At 36.4% G+C, this 24,777-nt stretch overlaps 1 protein-coding gene across 6 annotated transcripts in view; it reads right to left on the reverse strand.

The window, feature by feature from the left end:
* The window catches only part of ELAC2 (elaC ribonuclease Z 2), a 105,814-nt gene extending 82,391 nt beyond the window's left edge, over positions 1-23,423 (reverse strand). For 2 of the 6 annotated variants that reach the window (XM_056817461.1, XM_016430892.2), the window contains exons 1-7: positions 22,998-23,137; positions 22,779-22,861; positions 21,956-22,006; positions 21,730-21,800; positions 20,234-20,298; positions 19,444-19,501; positions 15,309-15,377 (exon numbers count right to left, since the gene is read on the reverse strand). In XM_056817461.1, the coding sequence (XP_056673439.1) occupies positions 15,309-15,377; positions 19,444-19,501; positions 20,234-20,298; positions 21,730-21,800; positions 21,956-21,969 (277 nt within the window). In that variant the 5' untranslated portion in view covers positions 21,970-22,006; positions 22,779-22,861; positions 22,998-23,137. Of the gene's footprint in view, positions 1-15,308; positions 15,378-19,443; positions 19,502-20,233; positions 20,299-21,729; positions 21,801-21,955; positions 22,007-22,778; positions 22,862-22,997 lie in introns of all 6 variants that reach the window. The other 4 variants (XM_001373477.5, XM_016430891.2, XM_056817459.1 and 1 more) reach the window with 4 other exon arrangements.
* Positions 23,424-24,777: the final 1,354 nt, after the last annotated feature.

The following is a 24,777-nucleotide window of genomic DNA, read 5'->3' on the forward strand; positions in this document are numbered from 1 at the left end:
AATCAGAACATGCCTCCCAAAATGGAAACTATCCACAAGCTCTAGAAGATCTCAAACTGGAGCTTACCCAAAAGATTGAAAACTTTTGGGGAAAAAAATGAAAGAAAGAGATCAACAGTCTGATAGACAAGACTTCACAATTAGAGAAGGAGCTGGAAGCATCTAATAGAAGGGCAGACAAAGCTGAAAAGCAAAACCAGTCATAACGACCAGAATTAAGCAGCTGGAAATCAGCGAGCAGGCCCAAAAGATGGAAACCTTTTGGAAAGAAAAATGGGAGAAAGAGATCAGCAGTCTGATAGACAAGACTTCACAACTGGAGAAAGAGCTGGAAGCATCTAATAGAAGGGCAGACAAAGCTGAAAAGCAAAACCAGTCCCTAATGACCAGAATTAAGCAGCTGGAAGACAGCAAGATTACAAAACAGCAAGTATCAATAAAGCAAAGCCAAAAAATTAATGAATTAGAAGAAAACGAACTATCTCACTGAAAAGGTCACAGACTTGGAAAACAGAGGAAGAAGAGACAACCTCCGAATTATTGGTCTCCCCGAAAAACACCGAAAAAACAAAAACCTTGATGCTATTCTACAGGAGATTATAGAATAAAATTGCCCACATGTTCTGGAGCAAGGGGACAAAATAGAAATAGAAAAGGTTCATAGAACACCCTCTATACTAAATCCCCAAAAGACAACCCCCAGGAATGTAATCGCCAAATTCAAGAGCTTCCAAGAAAAGGAGAAAATCCTACAAGAAGCCAAGAAGAAGAGCTTCAGATATAGGGAGGCTCCCATAAGGATCACACAGGACTTAGCGGCTAACACACTAAGAGACCGCCAAGCATGGAACACGATATTTAGAAATGCAAGAGAGCTGGGTCTCCAACCAAGAATCAACTACCCAGCAAAACTGACTATATACTTCCAGGGGAAAGTATGGGCATTCAACAAAATAGAAGATTTCTAAGCATTTGCTAAGAAAAGACCAGAACTTAGTGGAAATTTTGACATCCAATCCCAGAAAGCAAGAGAAACATGAAAAGGTAAATATGAAAGAAAGGGAAAAAGAGAAAAATCTTATCTTTTTCTTTAAGTCAAATTCTCTTCTATAAGGACAACATTTATATCAAATTATATATATTAATATGTGGGGAAAATGTTTTGTGTAACTCTCAAAAATTGTATGCATCATAAGAGTAGTTAGAAGAATCATACATAGGGAAAGATTGGGGCATCAAGAAGATTTGGTGAAAGTGGGGGTAAAGAAAGAAAAAGGGAGGGGGGAAGCGTCGATAATACTAACATTTACTTCAAGAAATGGGGGGGTAGGGGAGAGAAAGAACTCTCATATGAGAAGGAGAGGAAGAGAGCTTGAAGTAGAATTACTTAAACCTTACTCTCAGTGAAATCAAATCTGAGAAGGAAGAACATCTAGATCCAGTGGGATCTTGAATTCTATCTTATCCAACAGGGTAAGAAAGAAAGGAAAATCAAGGAGGGGGAGGGGGAAGGAGTATAAAAAGGGAGGGAAGGAGAGGGGAGAGAGGAAGGGAGCATAAAAATGGAGGGGCTAGAAAGGGAAGCATATCAAGGGAGGGGACTTGGAAGACTGACCTAAAGTAAATCACTGGTTCAAAAGGATATAGCTAAAGAAGAAAGGTCAGAACTAGGGGAAGATATCAAAATGCCAGCGAATCCACAAATGACAATCATAACTTTGAACGCAAATGGGATGAACTCACCCATAAAACGTAGACAAATAGCAGATTGGATTAGAACCCCAAACCCTACCATTTGTTGTCTTCAAGAAACACATGAGGCGGGTTGATACTCACAAGGTTAGAATTAAAGGATGGAGTAAGACCTTTTGGGCCTCAACTAAGAGAAAGAAGGCAGGAGTTGCAATCATGATATCAGACAAAGCCAAAGCAAAAATAGACCTGATCAAAAGGGATAGGGAAGGTAAATATATTCTGTGAAAAGGGAGTATAGACAATGAGGAAATATCATTAATCAACATGTATGCACCAAATGGTATAGCACCCAAATTTCTAATGGAGAAACTAGGAGAATTGAAGGAGGAAATAGACAGTAAAACCATATTAGCGGGAGACTTGAACCAACGACTATCAAATTTAGATAAATCAAACCAAAAAATAAATAAGAAAGAGGTAAAGGAGGTGAATGAAATCTTCAAAAAATTAGAGTTAATAGACATATGGAGAAAAATAAATAGGGACAAAAAGGAATACACCTTCTCAGCACCACATGGCATATTCACAAAAATAGATCATATACTAGGTCACAGAAACATAGCATACAAATGCAGAAAAGCAGAAATAATAAATGCAAACTTTTCAGATCATAAGGCAATAAAAATATTGATCAGTAAGGGTACATGGAGAGCCAAATCAAAAATTAATTGGAAATTAAATAATATGATACTCCAAAATCGGTTAGTTAGAGAAGAAATCATAGAAACAATTAATAATTTCATTGAGGAAAATGACAATGGTGAGACATCCTTTCAAACCTTATGGGATGCAGCCAAAGCAGTACTTAGAAGAAAATTTATATCCATGAGTGCATATATTAACAAATTAGGGAGGGCAGAGATCAGTGAATTGGAAATGCAAATAAAACACTTGAGAACGAACAAATTAAAACCCCCTAGAAGAAAACCAAACTAGAGATCCTAAAAATTAAGGGAGAAATTAATAAAATCGAAAGTGATAGAACTATTGAGCTAATAAACAAGACTAGAAGCTGGTACTTTGAAAAAACAGACAAAATAGACAAAGTACTGCTCAATCTAATTTAAAAAAGGAAAGAAAGGCAAATTAACAGCATCAAGTATGAAAAGGGGGACCTCACATCCAATGAAGAGGAAATTAAGGTAATCATTAAAAACTACTTTGCCCAACTATATGGCAATAAATATACCAACCTAGGTGATATGGATGAATATCTACAAAAATATAAATTGCCTAGACGAACAGAAGAAGAAATAGATTTCTTAAATAATCCCACATCAGAAACAGAAATCCAACAGGCCATCAAAGAACTTCCTAAGAAAAAATCCCCAGGGTCTGATGGATTCACCAGTGAATTCTATCAAACATTCAAAGAACAACTAACCCCAATACTATATGAACTATTTGACATAATAAGCAATGAGGGAGTTCTACCAAATTCCTTTTATGACACAAACATGGTACTAATTCCAAAGCCAGGCAGGCCAAAAACAGAGAAAGAAAATTATAGACCAATCTCCCTAATGAATATAGATAGAAAAATCTTAAATAGGATACTAGCAAAAAGACTCCAGCAAGTGATCAGAAGGGTCATCCACCATGATCAAGTAGGATTTATATCAGGGATGCAGGGTTGGTTCAATATTAGGAAAACCATCCACATAATTGACCACATCAACAAGCAAACCAACAAAAATCACATGATTATTTCAATAGACGCAGAAAAAGCCTTTGATAAAATACAACACCCATTCCTATTAAAAACACTAGAAAGCAAAGGAACAGAAGGGTCGTTCCTAAAAATGATAAACAGTATATGTCTAAAGCCATCAGCTAATATCATCTGCAATGGGGATAAACTAGATGCATTCCCAATAAGATCAGGAGTGAAACAAGGATGCCCATTATCACCTCTACTATTTGACATTGTACTAGAAACACTAGCAGTAACAATTAGAGAAGAAAAAGAACTTGAAGGCATTAAAATAGGCAAGGAGGAGACCAAGTTATCACTCTTTGCGGATGACATGATGTACTTAAAGAATCCCAGTGATTCAACCAAAAAGCTAATCGAAATAATCAACAACTTTAGCAAAGTTGCAAGATACAAAATAAACCCACATAAGTCATCAGCATTTCTATATATTTCCAACACAGCTCAGCAGCAAGAACTAGAAAGAGAAATCCCATTCAAAATTACCTTAGACAAAATAAAATACTTAGGAATCTGTCTCCCAAGACAAACACAGGAACTTTATGAACACAACTACAAAACACTCTCCACACAACTAAAACTAGACTTGAACAATTGGAAAAACATTAACTGCTCATGGATAGGACGAGCCAATATAATAAAAATGACCATCCTACCCAAACTCATCTATCTATTTAGTGCCATACCCATGGAACTTCCAAAAAATTTTTTTACTGATCTAGAAAAAAACATAACAAAGTTCATTTGGAAGAACAAAGGATTAAGGATATCCAGGGAAATAATGAAAAAAAAATACAAAGGAAGGGGGCCTTGCAGTCCCAGATCTCAGAGTATACTACAAAGCAGCGGTCATCAAAACAATTAGGTACTGGTTAAGAGACAGAAAGGAGGATCAGTGGAATAGACTCGGGTTAAGTGACCTCAGCAAGACAGTATATGACAAACCCAAAGATCCCAGCTTTTGGGACAAAAATTCATTATTTCATAAAAACTGCTGGGAAAATTGGAGGACAGTGTGGGAAAGAGTAGGTTTAGATCAACACCTCACACCCTACACCAAGATAAATTCAAAATGGGTGAATGACTTGAACATAAAGAAGGAAACTATAAGAAAATTAGGCGAACACAGAATAGTATACATGTCAGACCTTTGGGAAGGGAAAGACTTCAAAACCAAGCAAGAATTAGAAAGAGTCACAAAATGCAAAATAAATAATCTGGAATACATCAAATTAAAAAGTTTTTGTACAAGCAAAACCAATGTAACTAACATCAGAAGGGAAGCAACAAATTGGGAAACAATCTTCATAAAAACCTCTGACAAAGGTTTAATTACTCAAATTTACAAAGAGCTACATCAATTGTACAAAAAAATCAAGCCATTCTGCAATTGATAAATGGGCAAGGGACATGAACAGGCAGTTCTCAGCCAAAGAAATCAAAACTATTAATAAGCACATGAAAAAGTGTTCTACATCTCTTATAATCAGAGAGATGCAAATTAAAACAACCCTGAGATATCACCTCACACCTAGCACATTGGCTAACATGAGAGCAAAGGAAAGTAATGAATGCTAGAGGGGATGTGGCAAAGTAGGGACATTAATTCATTGCTAGTGGAGTTGTGAATTGATCCAACCATTCTGGAGGGCAATTTGGAACTATGCCGAAAGGGTGGTAAGAGACTGTCTGCCCTTTGATCCAGCTATAGCACTGCTGGGTTTGTACCCCAAAGAGACAATAAGTAAAAAGACTTGTACAAGAATATTCATAGCTACACTCTTTGTGGTGGCCAAAAATTGGAAAATTAGGTGATGCCCTTCAATTGGGGAATGGCTGAACAAATTGTTGTATATGTTGGTGATGGAATACTATTGTGCTAAAAGGAATAATAAAGTAGAGGAATTCCATGGAGACTGGAATGACCTCCAAGAAGTGATGCAGAGCGAAAGGAGCAGAACCAGGAAAACATTATACACAGAGACTGATACACTATGGTACAATCGAAGGTAATGGACTTCTCCATTAGTGTCAATGCAATGTCCCTGAACAATCTGCAGGGATCTAAAAAACACTATCTACAAGCAGAGGATAAACTATGGGAGTAAAAACACCGAGGAAAAGCAACTGCTTGACTACAGGGGGGAAGGGGATACAACTGAGGAGAGACTCCAATTGAACACTCTAATGCAAATACCAACAACATGGAAATGGGTTCAAACCAAGAACACAAGTGATACCCAGTGGAATTGTGCGCTGGCTATGGGAGAGGTGGTGGGAAGGGGGTCGGGGGGAGGAAAAGTAAATTATCTTTGTTTCCAATGAATAATGTTTGGAAATTACCAAATAAAATAATGTTTAAAGTGGACAAAAAAAAAGCCCAATACTGACTTCCAGGGGTGGAGACAAGATGGCAGAGTAAAGGGAAGCTCAAGGTCATCATGAGAATCCTCTCCAACCAATATTAAAATAATGCCACAAAAGGATTATAGGAGTAAAAGAACGAACAAGTAGACAGAGAAAAACAACTTTCAAGAAAAGAAAGACCTAAAAGGTAGGCTGAGAACATCTGGGGCAAAAGTTAGCAAGAGTATAGCAAGGAGAGAAGAGCAAGTCAAAAGCAGTCACACACCCTCACCCAACATTTGCTGTTCTAGGTTTAGAAGCTAAGCCCAAAGCAACATTCAGACCCTGAGACCCTGCCTGGGCAAATAGAGGTAGAAGACAAAGCACACGCCTTGAGGTTTCAAATGTGTGGTGAAATTTGGAATCCCACCCCAGGGCAGTCAGTGCTGAAGTGGACTAATTTGTATGGGCCCAAAGTGATGTCAGGAGTCCCAGTGTGGGCCTTTAGCAAAAACATAGATCCCAGTTTCTGGACCCTTGGTTGACCAAAGGGAGGGTCCGAATCTTTTTGCCAGGAGCTCAGGGTGAAGCTCCAGGACAGGGCAACCAACTGTGTGCCTGATTAGATTAAGTACACAGTGATACCAAAAACTAAGCCAGGGGTTAGAATTTGAGCAATCCATGACCTGATCAACTCAGTGTGAAGCAAAAAACTTACACCCAAGCCTGAGGCAAGTCTTTGAGCTATCAATATCTCAAGGGTTAATTGAATCAACAATGGGAGGAGACAATCAGAGCACCCAGCCCTTAGGCCATCATAATATCTTAAAAGAACTGAACCTGACAGAAACCCAGAAAGTAAGCTAAGAGTAGCATCAAGGAAGGACTAAAGTTTAAGATGATACCCTAACCTCCCAGAAAAAAGATCCTACCTATTAAAAGGCAGGAAAAATGAGCAAACAACAACAACAAAAAAAAAGCATGTAACTAAAAATTAAAATTAGATCTCAATAATGAAAATATTATATTTTAGGAGGTTTATTAAATGATCATTGGAAATCAAGGAATAAAGAGGATACAAAATAAAGACCACCAGGGCTGATTAGCCATTTAAAAATCCCCACACTTAGCTTACGACCATCACGTTTGCCATCATGCCAAAAAAGGCTGAGCAGGACTGCCCACTGAATATTTATTCCCTGTCTATAGGAAGCACATAATGACAGGAAGTCAGTGGGCCCCCAGGGAATGCAGTTCTAACAGATTTCCAATTATGCATAACTCTATAAAGAATTTTTATGGAGACAAAGAACAAGATACAGTCACAGAGGGGACAGTGAAAGCAAAGCAAACACACACAAAATCCAAAAAAAAATATAGACTGAACACAGATTAGGGAAGAGCTCAAAAAAGACTGTGAAAACCAATTAAAAGAGACCAAGGAAAAGTGAGAAAGAGAAATGAAAAAGGAGACCCAAAAGCTGAAGGAGGAAAACCAGGCCTTAAAAATCAGAACTGAGCAACTAGAATCTAGATTTCATGAGAAATGAAGAAACAGCAAAACAAAATGAAAAGAATGAAAAAAAAACAGAAAAAGAAATGAAATATCTTATTGAAAAAGCAACTGGCTTGGAAAATTAATCCAGGAGAGACAATTTAAGGATTATTAGTCTACCTGAAAGCCATGATAAAAATAAATGCTTAAACATCATAATACAAGAAATTATCAAAGAAAACTGCCCAGATATACTTGAACAAGAAAATAAAATAGAAATCGAAAGAATACACAGATCACCTCCAGAAAGAAATCTTCAAATGACAACTTCCAGGAACATAATAGCTAAATTCAAGAGCCCCAAAGCCAAGGAGTATGAAGATAGGATTAACTCTCCCTTCATCTATTTTTAGCTAATCAAATCAAAAACTTAAAAGTACCAGTACTTACCATTAAGTAAGAGGTCACGAGTCACTTACTACAGTAAGCTCACACCTCCAAAGGCCACTGCTCCACCCACTTGGGCAGTGCTAGGCTTCTGAAGTGATGTGGAAAAAAAGGAGCATAAAAAAGACACCAGCATGGTCTAGATTTTTTCCTTTCTTGGTTTCTGGAGAGATTAGTTCTAGGGATTCATTTCCTGGCTTTTGGAGTGAGTGGATGAAATCCCTGCCATGGCTTTGGAGGAGGCTGCTTTGGTAGAACTCTGGCTGAAGACACCACCAGGACCTCTGACTGAGAATTACAGGGAAATCCATGTGGAGACAAGGGATTTAGAGAAGCCCTTGTCAGGGTTGAGCCTGGCTTCTCAGGAAAAGAGCTGATAGGCTTATTAGAATCTGTCTCTTTATCTATATTATTCCACTTTCACTCTTTCCACCTCTTTGTAAATAAAGCTGCTAAAAGTTAAAGCTATAATATTTTTAAATCAGCGAGCACAGTATTACTTTATAATTCTCATATTTGGTTAAAAACCCTAAATTTAAATCTTACAGGAGAAAATGCTAAAAGCTGCCAGAAAGAAACAATTGAAATACCATGGAGCTACAATCAGGATCACAGAGGCCTTAGTGGCTTATGTAAATCTTGACATCTCTCGGACTTGTGAATGTTAAAAATTTCCCCATCAGGGAATTCTTAATTGGAACAAATTCCCTACTGAGAAACATTTCCCATTTTGATGTGAGAACTCACCAGGATCAGAAATGGGAGGACTTCTACTCCACCCATACTTAAGACTGCTTTAGGGGAGAAAACTCATTGCTAAACAAAGAAAGTACTTGGATCCATGCTTATGGTGGGGCAAGGAGTTCTTTGAGCCAGGCCTGTTTTTAGAATTGATACAATGGGATGCTAGGTACCTAAAAGGGTCGGGCAAGTTTTCTCTTGATGAGATTAGTTGACTCAGCTGCGTTTTCTCTAGTTCAGACTTACTGAGGATCTTGGTCGACACAGCAGCATTTTTTCTGGTTCAGACTTACTGAGGAGATTTGTCGACTTAGCAGGAATTCAGATCGGCAGTTCCTTTGGAAAACGTCTACAGTGATTGGTAGATGTAACGACTTAGGGGAGGTGACATGGGAGAAAAACCCCTATATAAGAAAAAGCAGAATCTCTTGAGGAGATATATCCTTTTGGAGAAAGCCTTTTGGAAGATCTCTGATGAGGACCGCTTGGGAAGAATCTCTCGAGAGAGGCCTTTTGGAATAGTCTCTGGCTGGAAGACTCTCTGGTGAAGTCAGATGAAATGGAGCTGGCCTGGTGTTACTAGAATCCTTGTTTAGTCAGACCTTGTGGTGAGTGTTAAAAAAACTGACTGATTTCTCTTTTAAGACTCAGGTCTAGGCCATATTGGCTTGAGGCCCTTCATACTTATTCCTTTCTTACTCTCTCTCTCTTTCTTTGATTACTCATTGTATTGTTAATTAAAATCTCTATAAAACCCAATTGACTTGGGTATTTGAATAATTGGGAATATTTCCCTGGCGACCACCTTATATTTGATTTTAAAATCCAAGACACTGTAGTGAAACATATTTCTGCGGTCAAATTTACTCACCCTCTCTTATATCTAACACAATTTATATCTTCCACCATTTTAACTCACTACAGTTTAAGACCTCAACCATTTTAAATCTCACACTTATACAGTAAAAGATCAGAAGGCATGGAATATGATATTCAGGAAGGCAAAAGATCTAGGTTTACAACCCAGAGTCACCTATCCAGCAAAACTAAGTATATTCCTTCAGGGGGAAAAAAATGAACATTCAATAAGATAGATTGCCAAGCATTCCTGAAGAATAAGCTAGACCTAAATTTAAAAACAAAATTGTAGTGCTAACAAGAGACCCAAGAAAAGAGGTCAAAGTGTTTATATTTCTATATGAAAAAAGGATATCTGTAATTTTCAAACATGACTCTTAGCAGTAGAACAGACAGAAGAAATATACTTAGAAAGAGGGTGGGAAACTAAGCTGTCTATGATGATAGGATGTATCAGATGATGTATGATGATACAATGTGTATGTAAAGGAGATGATATGTATGTATATGATATGTTTTTAAAAAAGCAAGGGGTGAAAAAGAGGACTGCACTGAGAGAAAATGGAAGGAAGAGATAAAATGGGGTAAAAATTATATATCATAAAGAGACATGAAAAATCATTATAGGGAGTGGAGGATAAGGGTGGTGAAAGGCAATGTTTAAATTTTACTCTCATTGTAATTGGCTCGGAGAGGGAAAAACAAACATACTCAGTGGGGTAAAGAATTCTGTCTTACCTTACAGAAAAGTAGAAGGGGAATAAGAAAAGGGAAAGGAGAGATAATTGGAGGAAGGGAAAAATGATGGATGATAAAAAGCAAAATACCAGTGAGAAGGAATGGGAGTGAAAGGGAACAGAGCAGGAACAAAAGGGGAAAATAAGATAGAGGGTAATACACAGTTAGTGATCATAACTCTGAATGTGAATGGTATGAACTCATCTATAAAACAGAAGCAGATAGAGTGGATTAAAAACCAGAATCCTACTATATGTTGTTTACAAGAAACACATTTGAGGCAGGGTGATACACACAGATTCAAAGTAAAAGAATGGAACAGAATTTATTATGTATTATCTAAAGTACAAAAAGTAAGAAGCAATCATAATATAAAATAGATAGTAAAATGATACAAATGGGGTATCAGAACTAGATAAATCAAATAAAAAAATAAATAAGAAAGAATAAAGAGAAGTGAATGAAATGTTAGAAAAATTAGAGGTAAGAGATATCAGGAGAAAACTCAACAGGGAGAAAGAGGAATATACCTTCTTTTTAACAGTACATGGTACATATACAAAGACTGACCACATACTAGTACATAAAAACAGTGCAACCAAATACAGAAAAGCAGAAAGAATAAATGGAACTTTTCAGATCATAAGGCAATAAAAATTTAAATTTAACTCAAATTTAAAATTAATTGGAAACTAAACAATCTAATTCTTCAAAATTGTTGGGTCAAAAAAACAATTACTGATTTCATTGAAGAGAATGACAATGATGAGACAAGTACTTAAGGGAAAATTTATATCTCTGAATGCCTATATCAATAAAATAGAGAGGGAGGAGATAAATGAATTGGACTTACAACTTAAAAAATAAAGGAACAAATGAAAATTCCCCAAATAAAAACTAAATTGAAAAATCCTAAAAATTAAAGGAGAAATTAATAAAATTGAAAGTAAAAGAACTATTGAATTAATAAATAAGACCAGGAGCTAGTATTTTGAAAAAACAAATACAATTGATAAAGTACTGGTAAATCTAATTTAAAAAAAAAAAAGAAGAGAATCAAATTAACAGTCAAAAATGAAAAGGCCAATTTCATCTCTATTAAGGGAATTATTAAGAATATTTTGCCCATTTGAATGGCAAAAAATATAATCTAGGTGAAATGGGCAAATATTTATAAAAATATAAAATGCCTAGATTAAGAAAAGAGGAAATAGAATGCTTAAATAATCCCATCTCAGAAGAAGAAATTGAACAAGCCATCAAGGAAATTCTTAAGAAAAAATCCCCAGGGCCAGATGGATTCATAAGTGAATTCTCTCAAGCATTTAAAGAACAACTAATCCAAATACTGCACAAACTATCTGACAAAATAAGCAAAGAAGGAATCTTACCAAATTTTTTTTATCACCCAAATATGGTACTGATTCCCAAGCCAGTAAGACCAAAAAACTGAGAAAGAAAAATACAGACCAATCTCATGAATAAACATAGATGCAAAAGCCCTAAATAAAAAACTAGCCAAGAGACTACAGCAAGTCATCACAAGGATTATTCACTATGATCAGGTGGGATTTATACCAGGAATGCAAGGATGGTTTTAACATTAGGAAAACCATCCACATAATTTACTATACACAATAATCAAACTAACAGAAATTACATCTCAATAGATGCAGAAAAAGGCTTTGAAAAATGCAATAGCCATTCCTACTGAAAACACAAGAAAATAGAAATTAAAAAATCTTTCCTTAAAATAATAAAAATTATTTATTTAAAACCATCAGCAAGTATCATCTGCAATAGAATAAGTTAGAAGCCTTCCCAATAAGATCAGGTATGAAGCAAGGATGCCCATTATCACCACTACTATTTAATATTGTATTACAAATGCTAGCAGTAGCAATTAGAAAATAAAAAGAAATTGAAGGGATTAAAGTAGGCAATTAGGAAAGTAAACTGTCACTCTTTCCAGATGATATAATGGTATACTTAAGAGAATCCCAGAAGATCAACTAAAAAACTAGTAGAAATAATTAATAATTTTAGCAAAGTTGCAGGGTACAAAATAAATCACCATAAATTCTTAGCATTTCTATATATTTCCAACAAAACTAAGCAGCAAGAGTTAGAAAGAGAAACTCCATTTAAAATCACTCCAAACAATATAGAATATGTGGGTATCTATCTGCCAGGACAAACTCAGGAATTATATGAAAACAACTACAAAACACTTTTTACACAAATTAAACTACATCTAAACAATTGGAAAAACATTAATTGTTCATAGATAGGATGAGCTAATATAATAAAAAAAAATGGCAATCCGACCTAAACTAATTTATTTATTCAGTGCCATACCTATCAAACTACAAAAAAAAAATTTTATTGAACTAGAAAAAACTATAACAAAGTTCATCTAAAAGAACAAAATATCAAGAATTTTAAAGGAACTAATGAAAAAAAAAATGTGAAGGATGATGGCCTAGCAGTACCAGATCTTAAACTGTACTATAAAAAGCAGTCACCATCAAAACAATAAATATAGTACTGGCTTAAGAGATAGAAGGGTGGATCAATGGAATAAACTATGGGTAAATGATCTCAGCAAGCTAGTATTCGAGAAACCGAAAGATCCCAGTTTTTGGAATAAGAATTCAGTATTTGACAAAAACTACTGGAAAACTGGAAATCAGTATAGGAAAAATTAGGTTTAGATCAACATCTCACACCCTATACCAAGATAAATTCATAATGGGTAAATGTCTTAAATATAAAAAAGGAAACTATAAGTAAATTCAGTGAACATAGAATAGTATACCTGTCAGATGTATGGGAAAGGAAAAAATTTAAGACCATGCAAGAGATAGTGAATATTACAAAATATAAAATAAATAATTTTTTATTATATTAAATTTAAGAGGTTTTGTACAAACAAAACCAATGCAACCAAAATTAGAAGAGAAACATCAAACTGGGAACAAAATTTTATAACAAAATTCTCTGACAAAGGTCTAATTTCCCAAATATATAAGGAACTAATAAGTCAAGTGTACAAGAAATCAAGACATTCCCCAATTGACAAATTGTCAAAGGATATGAATAGGCAGTTTTCAGATGAAGTAATCAAAACTATCAATAAGCACATGAAAAAGTGTTCTAAATCCCTCTGGATTAGAGAAATGCAAATCAAAACAACTCTGAGTTACTACCTCACACCTAGCAGATTGGCCAATATGAGAGTTAAGGAAAATAATAAATGTTGGAGGGGATGTGGCAAAATTGGGACACTAATACACTGTTGGTGGAGTTGTAAATTGATCCAACCATTCTGGAAGGCAATTTGAAATTATGCCCAAAGAGCTTTAAAAGAATTGCATACCCTTTGATCCAGCAATATCACTACTAGGTTTGTACCCCAAAGATATAATAAGGAAAAATATCTGTACAAAAATATTCATAGACTTGCTCTTTGTGGTGACAAAAAAATTGGAAAATGTGGGACTGTCCTTCAACATGTCCTTTGAGGATATCCCTCAAAGGAGTGGTGTCAGGGGATGGTCAGTGATGCCACTGAGAAGGGTCTTGGGATGGCCAACTTCATGCCTGGCTCTGCTATGGTTTGGGTGAGAATGTAAACCCCTTCCCAACTGTGATGCCACCACAAGGGGACCTTGTCCACAGCTGGCTGGTGGACCTGGTCCAACTCCTGAGAGAAAACTGGAACACCTCCAGCCTGAGAGAAAACTGGAACACCCCCCAGCCCAACTGTACTACCTTATCTTGGGCAAGAATGAGGAGGGAAGCCCCTAAAGCTCCAAAGGGAGGGAGATGTAACCCCAGAAAGGGTGCCTGCCCCTACACTCAATCATTAAAGTCTATTTAATATTAAAAAAAAAAATAGGAGAATGGCTGAACAAATTGTGGTGTATGATGGTGACGGAATATTATTATGCAACAAGGAACAATAAACTGCTTGATTTCCATACAAGCTGGAAAGACCTCCACAAACAAGATGCAACCCGAAATGAGAAGAACAAGGAGAGCATTGTAAAAAGAATATGAAACACTATGGTACAATCATATTTAATCGACTTTGCTAGTAATAGCAAGGCAAGGATCCAGGACAATCCTGAGGGACTTATGAGAAAGGAAGCTATCCACATCGAGAGAAAGAATTGTTGGGATAGAAGCAAAACATTTAATTTATCACTTGTTTATATGGGTACTGGATGTAGGGTTTTGGTTTTTAAAAGATTACTCTGTTACAAAAATGAATAATATGGAAATAGTTATTGAGTGATAATAAATGTATAACCCAGTAGAATGCTTGTCAGCTCTGGGACAGGGGAGGAGAAAAGGTGAGGGAAAGACCATGACTCATGTAACCATGAAAAAAATAATTAAATTAAATTAAATACAAGACTTCAAAGGACTTCAAATAAAGGTCTCTACCTGGCTAAAAGAATCAGTGTGAAAAATATAAAAATATAAACACTAAAACAGTATATAAAAGTAGCTAATTAGTTGCAACATAGCACTAAATTAAGTACAACTAATCAAGGAAAACATCTATATTGTTAAGATATCAGAATTAATTCTTCAATTTTATTGAGTTTTCTCTTAACACCAAATAGATAAGACCTGTGAAGTGGTGTAATTTTTGCTTTGAAAAAAATATTTCATCCAACTATCTTTATTTTCTTTGCTGTATAGATAAAAAACAAAAAATAAAAAAAGCTTTATATATATATATATATATATATATATATATATATATATATATATATATATATTGGCCCAGTTTAATCCTTCAAGGTATTCTTAAATCCAAGTTATTTTAAATATTATGGTCAGAAAAAAACCTACTACTACTGTCAGATAATTAGTTGCTAGCCTAACAAAATCTGTTTTCTTACATAACCTTTTTACTCCTTTTATTCCAAGTTCCCAAGTTCCAACCATCAGGACAGTTTCCTTACTATTAGCAAAAAACCAATGTTTTGGCTAATGCTACTTTTTCCAGCTAAAATGCCTTACCCCTCTGTATCATGTTTCATGAAAGTTTCTCAAGTCCTGAGACAATATAAAGAATACCCAATTTGGAATCAAAGACCTGGATTCAAATTTGGGCTCTCCTACTTAAGTTCTGTCTAGATTGCCCTGAGCCAAAAACCCACATACCCTCCTCCTAGGAAGTTAAACACTCATACTCACTTTGTATAGGCACCTGAAAAACTGTCATTGTATCATCTTTGTATTCTGGAGCAGAATGAGGTCGTACAGCTATGTGACATTTAACAAAAGGCACAAAAGAACAAATCATTAGTCACAAAGGAAGTTAAATAAGATCAGATCATAAAACAATCCCAATGTTTTATATAATAATCCAGATACTGTGGATTTGTATTAATAACTTTTGCCTTTTATTTTGGTCTAGACCCATTTTGGTCTAGATCTGGTGTAGGGAACTCTAGGTTAGGAAATTCCCTCAACTAATACAAATATGCAATCTACAATTTTATAGTCAAGAGTACTGACAGTTTAGGTGACTTGTCCAGGGTCACTCAACCAATATATGTGTCAGAGGAAAAACTATGAGGTCACCACATTGTCTCTTTTCACACCATGCAAGGAATACTAATAGTTCTAAAAAGACTATTCAGATAAAATAAATTATTTTCATCACCATTTCCTACTATAAATAGAAACTATTATTTTTTAAGTACTATGTAGCAAAAGCAATTCAATGCTTGTTGTCTTACTCCTATACAATTCTGGACCTAACTCATTATGGTCTACAAGGCATGTCCAAAATAATAAAGACATTTGAATATTAACTCAAAGGACTGGTCATACTACTGCATGTTATATTCTGGAATAGGTATTTCTTATCTATCAAAATTGTCTAACTGTTATCTAACCCCAAGTTATTCCCCTTCCTTCCTTCCCTCAAAGAGTTCAACAGCTGGCTCCAAGACTTTCTTCTCTAACCCTTGCCCTCATACTTCAACATACATATGAAGATTCCCTCACTCAACCTCCTTATTCTTTGAAGTATCTACTTTGCATGACCTATTTCTTCTGCATTATAGCTAGAGATGATCAAATCCTTGATCTTGCTATCATCTACAAATATTTTCCTTTCATGCTGGTAAAAATGGACTCGAATCCAGGACTTCAATCCCCAAAAGTCCTTGTTCCACTTCCCCAAAATGCTTTGTAATCTCACTGAATTCTCACCTGGGCCTAGTGCAAATCATTATTTAAAGGGTCTCCGCCCACAGCAGGGTGTCTTCTCTTCCTGTCTCCGCTGGCAAACAGACGCGTCTCATGATGTGAGTGAAATTTGGGTGGGCTTCATGGCCCACCTAGCATGTGCTTCTCTTGCTTGTATTTTCTTTAACCCTTGATCTTTAATAAACCTCTAAAAATATCATACTCCTTGCAGAGAGAAACTAATTTCTACCTCTATCAGTTTCCTCCCAAAATTTTAATCTTTACATGCTAAATATTTGTGAATCTGATTATATTTTATCATTTCTTTCCCTTGACTTATGATTCTGAACTCTGCTTTTCTGTTCTCACTATGATCTCTAATCCTTCCACCATAAAAAACTACTCTCCTCCATTCCCTAGCCTGAGCTGTTAGTAACAAATCTATAACTAGAGTCTCTGTCCCCTTTTCTTATGAAAGATCATATCTTGCAAAACCCCAACTTTGGATTACTCCTACTACATGATGGAAATGGAGCTGGAGAAAAATTGCAAAACCATCCTAATTGGGTCCTAATTTGTTAAAAAATCTCAAATGGGCTTTCATGGCAGCAAGGCAATCTTTTTTAACCTCCCTAATCTTTACCAAAGAGGCTCTTCCAGACCTTCTCATCCCTCCTTGAACCTCTCATGTTTTCACCTCACCTCTCAGCTTATTTCATTTCACAGAAAAAATTGAGGCCATTTGCCTATACCTCCATCTTCTTCCCTCATCTCAATTTTCTTGGGTGCCTTTCTCCACTAACTCTTCCTTCACCCATCTCATGTCAAGTGGAGGCCCTTCTTGCATACATGAGTGATCCTATTTCATCCAGCAAACTGTCCCCTCTATCATTTCTACATTCTCATTAATCTTCGATCTTTCCTCATCTACTGGCTACTTGTATGCAATTCAAAATATCCATGGTTCTCCATTTAAAAAAAAACTCTCACTTGATCTGACTGACCCCTACTATCATCTAAGATCTCTCCTCTCTTTCATAGATAAAACTCCTTGAGAAAACCATCTACAATCAGTGTCTCCAATTCCTTTATTATTATTTTCTTCTTAACTCTACAATCTGGCATCTGAATCTGATCTCATCATTCAATTATCTCTCAAAGCTACCAATGATCAATGATCTAACTATCTAATGGTGCTTTTTTAATCCTTTTTCTTCTTTGCTTAAACATTGTCATTCACTTTCTTTTTGATACTTCTCTAAAGGGTTTCATTACACTGCTTTCTCCTGGTTTTCTTTCTATCAGCCTAACCACTCCTCATTTTCCTTTTCTGGATCCAGATCACACCCATTATTCTTTTTCCTTCTATTCTATTTTACTTGGTAGTCTCATTAGCTCTCATGTAATCAATTATTTCAAAGTAGATGATTCTCAGATTTAACCCACCCTAACCTCCAGCCTTACATTTCTAATTGCCTATTGAACATTTAGAAAAAGACATCCCCAAAGAGATAATAAGAAAAAAGACCAGTACAAGAATATTCATAGCTGCGCTCTTTGTGGTGGCAAAAAATTGGAAAATGAAGCGATGCCCTTCAATTGGGGAATGGCTGAACAAATGTGGTATATGTTGGTGATGTAATACTATTGTGCTCAAAGAAATAATAAACCTCCAGGAATTGATGCAGAGTGAGAGAAGCAGAACCAGGAGAACATTATACACAGAGACTGATACACTGTGGTACAATCTAATGTAATGGACTTCTCCATTACCAGCAATGCAGGATCCTGAACAATGTGGAGGGATGTACAAGAAAGCACACTATCCACATTCAGAGGAAAAACTGTAGAAAAAATGTGTGGGAGTAGAAACACAGAAGAAAAATAACTGCTTGATTACATGGGTCGAGGGTGATATGACTGGGGATGTAGACTACATGTGTCCTCGATCAGAATCTATTTCCATGTTGTTGAACAACATGGAAATAGATTCTGATCGAGGACACATGTAAAACCCAGTGGAATTGCGCGTTGGCTACGGGAAGGGGTGGGGGGAAAGGGAGGGAAAGAATATGATTCTTGTAACCAAGGAATAATGTTCTAAATTGACTAAATAAAATATTCAAAAAAGAAAAAAAGAAAAATATATCCCCCAAATATGACATTTTAAACACATTCATTCAAAGGTGACTGTTATCTTTTTCCCCCAAACTCTTCCTTCTTTCCAACTTTCCTATTAAACTCTACCATATTCCAGACCTAAGTGTCATTTCTTCATTCCTCATTTTCATATCACAATAATACAAATAGTTGCCAAATGCTATTGATACTAACTTTGGAACATCTCCTATACGTTACCTTTTCTCTTCATACTGCAACTACCCCAGTGCAGACTCCGGACCACTGCAGAAGCCTTTCAGTGGCTCTCCATCTCAAGTTTCTCTCAACTTCAGCCCATCCTTCATTCAGCTACCAAAGTGATGATCTTAAAGCAATAACTGACCATATTGCTCCTCTATTCAAAATGTAAAATCCCATTTGCCTTTTATAGTCCTTCATAAACTGATTCTCCCCTACTTTTCAAGACTTCTTATGCTTAACTCTTTTTCAGGTACTCAACAGTCCAGTAGCACTGAACATTTAAGACCCTCCTTGCCTTTTCACTTGTTGTCCTTCAATCCTTTGAATTCTCTACCTGTTTTTACTTCTTGACTTTCCTGGCTTCATTCAATACTCAACTCAACTCCTACCTTCTGTAATATGCCTTTCTTAGTCACCCTCACTGCTAGTGTTTTTGCTCTGAGATCCTGTGTATATATTATGTGTATATAATTGTTTGCATCGTCTCTACAACTAAAACATGAGCTACCGATGGCAGGGACTAGCTTTTGGCCTTCTTTGTATCCTAATGACTTAAACAGTGCCTGGCAAAGAAGAATAAGTGCTTTATTAATGTGACTTGACTTAACCTGTGTTGAAGACTAGAGAATTAAAGAAAACATTTTGAAAATAACAATTATGTAGTATAACATTTCCTGAGATTTGACTGAAAGTTTATTTTTATCTTAAGACTCACAATACAGTAATACTATATAGGAATAAAAGAGTAGATAAATCATTGCTGAATACATACCTAAGTTTATACCTTTCAATGGGCCAGAAAATACTTTGATAGCTTCTAGGTATTTTTCCTAGAAAGAGACAGATAAGATATTCTATCAATTCTACAAGTTGATACACATCTGATAAAAATAAAGTTCCCACAGACGTTAGAAAAATGTTCTTTTCCTCACAGAAACTTTTAGTAACTAGTATCCAAAGCTACAAAGTTAGAACACAGAACCCATAATTTGGATGACTAGAAACCTTCTCTTCAGAAAAATTCAAGTAAAACTGTGTCAGGAGGAAAAAGGCCAGGTCAACGAGGTGTTTCTCTAATTTGGGATTATCTGGCAATTATATTCTATATAGTATATGCTTTGCAAGAATAGTCCTAAAGTAAAATGACTGATATTTAAAGTTTACAGAATTATGAATTGTTAGAGCTGAAAAGGATTCCAAAGAAACCTCTTAGAATGATCTGTTCCCTTTATTTTACACATGAAGAAACTGACATTAATGGAATCTAAGAGACTAGCCTATCTAGAGCCAAAACTAGAACACACATCTAAGTGCTAGTTAAATGATCCTTTCAAAACATTAGCTGCCCAGCTCCATATCACATAGTATCTAATCACTTTTTTGCTAGTATTTAATTAGCTCTCCCCAATCTCCTTAGACCATTATTATCCCATTTCCTTTGTTCCTCTAGCCCCCAGATCCAAGGGGACAGTTGGAATATTATAAGAATTCACATTTGTCAAAGATTTCTTTTGATAGATTTTTAGATGTGCATTGTGTTCTTTTAAACAACTCAAACTTACCAACTGTGGTGGTCCAGAAAGGACACATTTTGGAAGCCCAGTTTCCTTTAAAGTAAGAATCATTCCTAAAAAGAAACAAGATGAATGTTACAAAATTACACAGATCTCATTGACATTTATTTATTGACATTTATTAAAGATACCAGTGGTATCTTTAGTGATAGTGATATCTTTAGGTAGATAGATGGTGATACCTTTAAAAATTAGAGGAAATCACCTCACCTCATTTAATTAGCTCTCCTCTTATCTGCAATCCATATTCTAAGAAGGAAACAAGGAAAATTGGCAGCCTGGATGACAATGAAATTTTGGGTGAAAGAGATGAGTAGGAGAGTATGGGCAAGCATCAGAAATTTTTCAACTACACACAAAGAGTAGCAACACAAATATTTTGATTCAGTAGTGAATAGAAATGAAAGAATTTAATATTCACCAGTAAGGTTTGGAATGGTAGTCAATATATAAATATGGGAAGATTTTACAACTTTGTTTGGGATCAATCTCCTGATATGGAAACTTAAACTTCTGAGGCACTGACCCAAACCACAAAGGATGAAGTTCTAAGCATGGATGCAACAAGACTTGGGTTCAAGTCCAATGCCTCTAAAATCTTAAGCTGCAGAAGGTGTAATCTGCATTAATACAGTAACTAAAGAATTTATTATACCAATGCATATAAATACACACACATAAAACTACAAGATACTCAGAGCAAGGAGGTAGCACATGTCAGGAAAGTCAAACTACCCATCCTTATCACCCCTCAGATACAGATAGCCTAAGACCCTGATACCAAGAGCCTTGGGAGTATCAGGGCCATTCCTCCCAATCTCTACTGCAAGACTATTTCCCCCCTTAAGAAGTTATATTACCATCTACTTTGCTGTTACACTGTTAAGAATCACAGGAACTCTCCAAATGATTTGTAAGTTAAATCTATGTGTTGTCTCTCATGTAATGAAAGAACATGGACTCTTATTTTCTATCTATATCCTCAGTCTTTAGCCCAGTGCTCTGGACTAAAATGCTATTCTATAAATGACCCATGAAGAGTATATGGCTAGTAAATATGGGTTGGATTTTAATTCATCACTTTCTACCTCCAATCCCAGAACTCTGTCTACTATAGCCGTCAATATGGCCACAATATGGGCATATTTACCATGAGTTATATATCACCTTTCTAATTTCCTGCCATAAATCTTTTGTTCAGTAGCAAAATAAATGAAACTGGTGATAAATGTTCAGAGTTGGACCACTGATTAAAGATGCCTCCTTTACAAATCACATATATTTTCATAGGTTTTAATTACCACACCAATGATGAACAGGGTAGAGAGTCTCATCTAAATTGTCATCATGGTATTCTGAATATGTTAGGTTAACTAATAATTATTTTCTAAATGTATAAATTAATATTGTGGCAAGAAGTGATTGGGGTCAGTTAAAATTCTAGGTATTCCTTCCCAGTACCCTAATTCTAAAAGAAAACTCACCAGACAAACCTCCAACATTGGACCAGTGCATTCGAGTTAGGAAAATATTATCCAAGCGAGCAACCTTCAGTCTGCAAAATAAAACAATGGAATGGCACATGGGTCTATTTCTTTATAGAATTCCTTTTTTTTCTTGCAAAATGCTGTCACTTTCATTTATTCCAAAAATCCTTACAAAGAACAAAATCCAGAATCAACTACAACCCCAACAGGAAGACAAACTCACTTATGTTCCTGCATGATCCTTTGGATACCTTCCCCACAATTGAAAAGATACCTACAAAAATATAATCCAAGATATTTTAGTTAATGTCAAGAGTTTTTAAAGCAGAGAATGTGTCCTATTTCCATTTTGAAAACAAAAGCCTCCTCCCCTTTTCCCAACTTCTCTCCTTACTCCTAATAGAGTTCTGGTTTTAAAATTCTATTCCTTTCTACTCAATTATCCCTTTATCCCTCTATCTTGGCTATCATAAAACTGTAGAATTAGAGCTGGAAATCACATAGTCCAAACTTCTCTTTCTTATAAATAAGGAATTGAGGTGAGGAGGGGGGAGGCAACTAGGGTGGCTCAGTAGATTGAGAAACAGGTCTAGAAACAGGAGGTCCTGGATTCAAATATGACCTCAGACATGTGTGTCTGGGCAAATCACTTAATCTCAACTGTTTAGCCCTTACTGCTCTTGTGCCTTGGAACCAATACACAGTATTGATCATAAGATGGAAGGTAAAGGTTTTAAATAAATAATAGGTACAGGCAGGTGAATGAGATTGCCCAGTGTCACACAGGTTGTAGAACAAGATCATTGAAACTAGGTCCTCTGACTCCAAATTCAGTACTTTTCATCCAATCACAGGACCTTAAACGTGCTAATTTTGCTACTCCACTCTCCCTACCCCAAATCCTCGGATTAAGAGGTCGAGGTAGTCAGAGAGGAAAAGAAAATCCGCACTAAAAGTTCCCTTGTGGGAACTGTTCTACCCTAGAAAGGGCTTTTGGAACAACCTTTCATTTAAAACATAAGGGGGGGCCAAAGGGAGTGGCTTGCCTTAAGTAAGAAAGAGCCAGGACTACTAAGCCACGACTTGACCTTGCGTGCTCTTTCCAGTCCAGGACCTTGCCTCCGCTGGCCTGCCAGTAGAATCGCACAGATATTAGAATATGGAGAAAGCCCAGAGAAGGAGGAAAACTGGGGGAAACGGAAAGGGAAACGCAGGAGAACCAATAAGAAGAAAGTGGGTCAAGGCTGAGCAAAAGGCGCACCCACCGGTTATACTCCGAGAAGACATAAAGAGCTGAGCCCGCGTCTCGCGTTCCAGACGCCACCACCTGCAAGTACACTGTGCTGGGTCCTGCGCGCTCCCCCGACGGACCGCGCTTCTCTCGGGTGCGCAAATGCCGCAAGGGGTCCTTAGGCAGTCGCGGCCGGCGGGCAGGGCTTTGAGACATGGCTCTGCCTAACCGCACTCTCCAGCAGGCCCAAGGCAGCCACGGGGGCCACATACAGATACGTGTGGCCTGTATCCCGAAAATGAGCCGAGTTAACAGGACTCCTCCTAGGCGGCAGTGCGCTTCCCAACACGTGAATGAGGCGCCGCAGCATACGTCAAAAGAAAAGGCCAATCGATGGCCGTAGCCACACTCAAACGCTCAGGAAAGTCATCCTCACCAATAGGAAAGAGATCAGTCTCTGATCATGAGAGAGAGGGGAAAGGCTCAGGCTTTCAAATCAGATGCCCAATAGGCGACTGTGTCTAATTGAAAACGTCACGTTTGCCCGGACCTATCCGGAAGCCCAAGAGAGTGGTCGAGTTTTGCTTCCCTTTAAAACTGTTTCATTTAGGACCTTCTTAACTTTTCTCTTTAGAATTTTGGTGGTCATTTAGGTCCGTTCTTAGAGCAATCTTTATAAGTATACAATACAAAATACATGAGATTACAAAGAAAACCAATCATATTGAAATGCAAGCATTATGATTAAGAAAAATAATAAATTCATGCATCTCAAGTTAAGAAACCCTCAAGTAAATGAAGCTAGTACAGATTAGGGAGAGAAGTGATCCTAGGTCTAAGACCTTATTCTCGGGTTTATTAAGGTTAATTTCTTACTTCAAAATATATCTAGACTGCTGTAAATATAATAATAATAATAATAATGCTAACAATACAAAGGACTTATTTTATAACAACCCTATATGATAGGTAATACACATTTTTTTCCTTGTTTTACAGATCAGGAAAGGGAAATCAAATAACTTGTCCATGTTCTTACAGATAGTGTCAAAAGCAGGATATGAAGGTTTCCTGATTCTTCCAAGTCCAGTGCTTTTTTTTTTTTTAATAAGACTTTGATACATAAATCAGTTTTTGGAAACTTAGGATGTGAAAGATTCCCTTCTATGTTGCAGATCATATATGCCTTCTCATTCTATCTATCCCATATATTCTCTACCTTTATTCTGAAAAAATCTTCCTCTCTATCAAAAATTCTTAAAATTTTTTCATGTCGTGGCAGTCTAGTGAAGCATATGGCTCACTTTTCTGAATGTTTTTAAATTGCATTAAAAATGCAAGGCAGACACCCAGCCTCCCTCTTGCACGCGGGGCAAAAGGGAGAAAGAACTATTGCTTTCAAATAACTCTCCCAACCGGTCTCCAGCCTCCTACTAGAAGAGAGAAACACCATTCCATTGATTTCCAAACTCCTCTTTGCCAGGGAAGTGAGAAAAACCATTCAGTGAAGTTTCCAGTTTTGTTTCTACTTTGAGGAGGGAGAAGAATGCCATATAGAAAAGGTCATTTTATAAAGTTTCAAGTCTGAAATTCCAAACCTCTACCATGAAATGCCTAAGAACTTCACCCTGAGGTTAAACCTTTACAGATAATGGAACTATGCCTAAACTCATTCTTCAATGATTAATATAATAAACTAACCATGATGATACTCTCTTTCTTAATGACTCTGAACAACTTCCAGTCATCATTCGGAACCTAGTTCTCCATTCATCGCAGTCTAATCTCCATTCCCCTTGTCAATCTGAATTAAA

The sequence above is a fragment of the Monodelphis domestica genome, chromosome 2, assembly GCF_027887165.1.
Source record: "Monodelphis domestica isolate mMonDom1 chromosome 2, mMonDom1.pri, whole genome shotgun sequence".
Lineage (NCBI taxonomy): Eukaryota > Metazoa > Chordata > Mammalia > Didelphimorphia > Didelphidae > Monodelphis > Monodelphis domestica.